This window comes from Morone saxatilis, unplaced genomic scaffold (assembly GCF_004916995.1).
Source record: "Morone saxatilis isolate NCDOM2014 unplaced genomic scaffold, NCSU_SB_2.0 Contig16, whole genome shotgun sequence".
NCBI lineage: Eukaryota > Metazoa > Chordata > Actinopteri > Moronidae > Morone > Morone saxatilis.
In genome coordinates, this window is record NW_023339718.1 from 24,031,711 (window position 1) to 24,037,378 (window position 5,668).

Consider the following 5,668-nt stretch of genomic DNA (forward strand, 5'->3'; position numbering starts at 1 on the left):
TATGATCGGGGAAACACAGCGTGGCCGCATTAACATGCGCACAACAAATAATTATAGCGTTTTTTTTCCGTCTCTTCAGCCAGCCAATGCTGTGGGCTAATGGCTGCTGGTTAATTATGTCAGACGGTAATTACACAGGGCTCCAGGGAGAGCGATAATGTTGCACCTGCTGCGGCCCACACCGCCTAATGATGGGTGTATCGGCTGAATGACAGGGCCAAAGAACGGACCCGCCCACAACACCTGCTTGTTTTGCGCACACCACCCTGCGTCCACCCCCACCCACCTAAGACACAGCATCCTGAACCTGTGCACCGCTCCGTCCCCGGTGCCACCTGCAGGTCCGCTGAGCCGTCCAGCTTCTGACAGAGCTTTGGCTCCCGGACTGAAGGCTTCACCCCATAACAGTAACTGCCTCCCCGCTTTTGAGAGTGCAATACACAGAAACAGGCCAACGCAGTGACCAACAAGAAGCAGCTACAGGGTGGCATCCCATTAGTTAGTCAAAAGTGATTGAAATCAATATCAAAACGCAGCTGGCTGAGAATGTGCAAGAAAACATTAAAAAGCGATGTAACATTTGCTGGCTATTAGCAAGGTTTATGGTTTACCACAACTTGGGTCTTATTCTGGTGTGAGTTTTGGGCGCCATTCTATTGGTACTAATAGCAATTGTAATTTGGCCATCAGGAATAACAACACCTGCAATATTGCCATGCTGTATTCACCAAACATTTTCACTCAGCTTGCCTTCATCCAGTTTCCTTTTGTATATATTAATCATTGACCTTGATCCAGTCATGTGGACTTATAGAATCACAAATGGATATAAGTATTTTACAAAACATCATCGACTAAATGCAGAAAACTAAAAAGGAAATGTAAATGACCATTAAATACTAAAATTATGCAATATTAAAACTACTTTTTCAAATAGTCTTTTATCCTTAATCCATCAATGGGTAAGTAAAGGGGTTTGTACCTTTCAATAAAAAGCACAAAGTCGTATACTCTTTCACTGTGATTCCATCCTCTGGATATAGATAACCCAAACTCATTTCCAAAAGTACTCTGTGGTTTACCTTAGCACAGCCACCCTATTATTTCTGTTTTGTTATCTATGTCATTTAAAATTCTCTTGTGGATTTCTGCAATCTGTGAACACGGGTGACATCTGCGGAAAATGAGGTCAGATGGAGCAAGAAACATCAGTGTGAGGATCAGTTGTAAACAAACCTCCAGGTTAGCCAAACTTATTTGGGAGAGGAAACAAAGGTAAATAGTCAAATAATTCCCCAAACTGTCAGCAAACATCCATCACAGTTCTCAGACTTCTGCTTATATTTTTTCCTACTGTATACACTGTTTTCCCGTGCAATGAGAGATATAACTGAAATTTTGGACATGCATACTTATCAATTTTACTTCCAAATACATTTTTTGTAAATCTGGATAAACTGTTGTCTTATTTACATCATTTGTTGCAGCAATGTCATCATGGTCCCAGATCTCAGCAATTACTTTGGCGAATACGTGTTATTGTAACTGATAGAAATGATGGTCTGAACTAGTGCTGGGTGCTATGACAAAAAATTGTATCACAGTACAAGATAAGATGGTTACACAGTGTATTGCTTTTTTTATTTTATAGGTTTATAGTGGCTTATTCTACTGTCAGCAGTACAGAGAATACAAACTAGGGATGCACAATATGGATTTTTTTTAGCTGATACGATAACCGATGATTACCTGCTTCTCATGGCCAATACTGTTATGGTAGCCGATAATTTCACGTTTTAAAAAACAGTTAATAACCTTCGGTTTTTTATTTATATCTGAGGGTAGGAAAGTCTTAGATGTAGTGAGCAAATATGGACAATTTAATATTCCAGAGCTCTGTTCCAACCAAATCTAATTGACGCACTATTGTTTACAACAAATAATAGTTTACTCTTGTGGATTTATTTATTTATTCATTTCTAGTAAAGTTAAAGCCTAATAATTGTATAAGAATTCTAAATCAATTATTATTGATATTAGCTGATAATCTATCAACTGTAATTTAATTATCCTGATAATTTATAATAATCCCTAATATAAACCCATTTTAATGCCATCATGTACAGTATATACTGAAGGCTTGGATTAATATAGGGTTTTCTTGGCTACACAAAATTATTTAAAGGAATCAGAATGCAAACAATTTTTATTGTGCAAACTGCAACGTAGTAAAAACAGAACTTGCGAACAACTTCATTGCTTCCTGTTCAAAACAAAGTATTTAAAATAGTTCTATAAACTCTATTAACTCACATAAAATACTTAAAGTATTCAAGTATTCAAAAAGGCATTTCTCAGATCTTGTATTGAACAGGTAAGAAACAAACAGAACTGTTGTGTGCCATGGTGTTCTATCCTGTTGAAGAGTGTTAGTTGTGGATTATTAATGTTTTAAAGTTATAACCGTTAGTAAGAAGGGTATGCAGTTAATAAGGTTCCCCTCTCAATGCACACTACGCACGCTACTTCATGCCAAAACTACAAAGATATGACCAAAGTCCTAATAAACCAGAATTCTCCTTAATGGCAGACAACTTGTTATTGTGAACGGATATATTCGTGTTTTCACATGTCATTCTCAGTGGCTGTGATTCCTGCAGAGCCAGACCTGTATTTGCCAGAGAAAATGATGTATTAAATGTCCTGTGATTTATTAGTTTAAAACGAGCTGCTGTTGCCCGATCAGTTATCATGACCTCAGAGCACACATCCAATCATCTATGATTAAGATAAGGGACGAATTAAAAACTGAACGGCTTCTTTTGCTCTGAGAGCGATGTGACTCACCTGATGTACATAATGCCTCGTCAGCTGTGTCATATTTCTTGATTAACAGGAATGTGAGCGGTCGGGTTAAATTCTTCTTCCATTCCAGCTTTGATTAGGTGGATTTACCATCACAGCTGCTCTAAAAAGAATCTCCAGTGCTTCTTATTAGCTACATCAATTAGTAGCTCTATTTTCCAAAGTTATCAGCAGTCTTTCTGGACTCTCCTTCAGTAACCGCAGATCCCAGGCCCTTAGAGAGAACCCCCTGCTGCTCTACTTTGACGGGGGTTAATTTTGTATACAGACTTAAGTTATATCCCTTCACTTTAAATTTGACTTTACTTTACTCCCCGGCCACTGATTGATAATCCTGGCTTGTCCATGTGTGAGAGATCCCTTACTATAATCTCTGTCCTTTGATCATTAAAAGTTGAAAGGATATATGGGAAAGAGGCTGATAAAGTGATTTCTGTGACAGTGGGTCGATGGAATAGCAGTGCTTTAAGTCATCCTGTTTGTCTTAGAAGAGCTGTGCTCTTAATAGTGATGTCCCTTGTGACTGATGCAATATCTCCACAGTTGGTGTAACAATGAATGCAGACAATGTTTGACTGTAAACGGTCCTGGGAAAAATAGCTCAATCAATTAGATGGTCCAAAATGTTTGTCTGATGAAAATGCAGATATGGCGAGCTGCAATGTATGGCCTAGAATTTCAACAAATTGCACATTGCAGAAGTTTTGGCCCTCTGATGAGCATTTATTTTCGTGGCCCGCTGGTTCAGAGTTTGCATTCTCTCTGTGGCATCTGGCAAAGTTTAAACGTCTGTGGCTCCAACTTCTTATGAAAAGTCACTTCAGTCAGTGCCCATACTGAAGAAGGGATCCAATTGGGTTCCACACAGAAGTCTAAGATGAGTGGATGAAAGCTGTGGGAAAAAAGTTTGTGCAGCAAAGCAGCGATTTTCCTCCTCTTTTAGAGTTTTGAAGGGCTGCGGTGTGTGAGTGCGTGTGTGTGAGTGCGTGTGTGTGTGTGCGCGTGTGGCTCTACATCTTGCCTCCCCCCTTGTCAAGGAGCTCCCCTGAGCTTCCCTCTCTGTGCTTTGGCACTAGAAGTCACCTCCTTTGGTGTTCGGCAGGCAGGTACACAACAGGAGCAGCTCTCTCTCTCTGAGCTGTTGAACTTTTCGGGAGGGGAAGAAAGGGAAGGGGAAGATTAAAAACAGCCCTGTGATGTGGAGTGCCGAGCTGCCTCCTGAGAATTCCTGGCATAATAATTTAAATGATCAAATGATACAGAGGAGACTTGTTAGCTGAGAAACAGCCTCCTAGTTGGCCCCATGGGCCCGGTGCTGCCGCGCATGCATTGCAAAACAGCTCCTCTGTTGTGCTAAAGAATCCCGCTTTTTTTTTTTTTTTTTTTACCCCCTTTTCAGGAGCAGACTTTTTCTACACTTTGCCTAGGTGTATACTTGGGACTTAAGACGTCACATATTCATGGCAATCTTTTTGTCTTCTTTCCCATTCATCAGCATGTGAGAAGACTCATTAGATTTGATTTCTGTACATGTGAGCGGTCGGAACAGCACTTGTGTCATTAGGTCCAGCCAGTGAAATTTTCAAAGGCGTCTGAGTGGGGAAAGTCTAAGAGTCACTCTGTGGAAAGAAGTCTCAGTGGAATAGTCTGCCTCTGTTGAAACTGCGATGCAGAAAACTCTGTAATGTGCTTTACAGGCAGTGCGCACAGTTAAACAGCTATTTTGCTTTTTTTGAAAAGTAGAAGTGTATAGATATCACGTGAGTTCTTTTTACAGAGATTTGTTTGCGTCTGTGTTCACAGATCCAGCTCCTGTGCTGGAGGCCTCGCACACCCTGGAGGGACGGCTGCAGCAGCTTCAGAGTTCGGTCCCAGACAGCGAGACCCTGGTACGAGAGATTAGCGGGCACTGGAAGAAACACCTGGAGTGCCTTGAAAAGACAGGTCAGGCCAAAATCATCTACATCAGGGAGCAATCCCACCTGAATGCTAATATTTTTTAATGCAATGCTGAAGTGGCTGCTGCTGTATAAGTCTGAAAGTGCTGGGAAGTTAACTTAAATGTATCAGGTCTTAGGAAGGCTGAGAATTCCACCAAAACATCTGGAGAAGTGTGAACCATAGTCTTCAGATGATTATTTCAAATGCAAATACATATTTATATTTACCCGGGAATATCAGCGCACTTAGCTGGCGTTGGAGAACTCAGCCCGGTTTTTCCTTACACACAGAGCACTCAGAGGACGGCCCAGCAGTTTCAGGGGCAGCAGCAACAGAGGAGGCCCCAGAATCTAGCTCTCCAACCTCCCTGATGACCCCCAACAGCACACCGGCTCCCGGGGCCCCAGGCTCCCCACACCAGAATTACCAGGACCGAGCTGAGGGCCAAGGGTGAGAAGCAGTGAACCACTCTGTGTGCTCATTGAAAATCTGATTATAAAGGTCCAGTGTGTAACATTCAGGGGGATCTTTTGGCAGCAATGGAATATAATAAAATCACCTGAATATAGGAATCGTTGGGTTTTTGTTACATTAGAATGAGGCTGGGGTTAATTGCAGATTCAGCAAACACTCCTCACCTTTCAGCGGCCCTTGCCAAAGCTCTGTGAAAGGAGAAACTGGTGGCGTGGGCCCAAACGACGGTTCTCCGCCAACACAAAGGGCGAACGCCCCTAACTCTGAAGGAGCCAGCGAGCTGTGTTCTGGTTCTGTTCCCTTTCTGTGCTAACTGTACGAAAACATGGGCGGGGTTCCAACACATCACAGGCGAGGCTGGTGGTATTCTTGGTAAGTAAAAAAGCAG

General features: G+C 41.9%; 1 protein-coding gene across 1 annotated transcript in view; it reads left to right on the forward strand.

The window, feature by feature from the left end:
* Nucleotides 1–5,668, forward strand: part of cux2b (cut-like homeobox 2b) — a 91,051-nt gene that overhangs the window by 64,698 nt on the left and 20,685 nt on the right. Inside the window, exons 5-6 of the mRNA XM_035657658.1 lie at nt 4,669–4,809; nt 5,097–5,256. Coding sequence (XP_035513551.1) covers nt 4,669–4,809; nt 5,097–5,256 — 301 coding nt within the window. The remainder of the gene's footprint in view (nt 1–4,668; nt 4,810–5,096; nt 5,257–5,668) is intronic.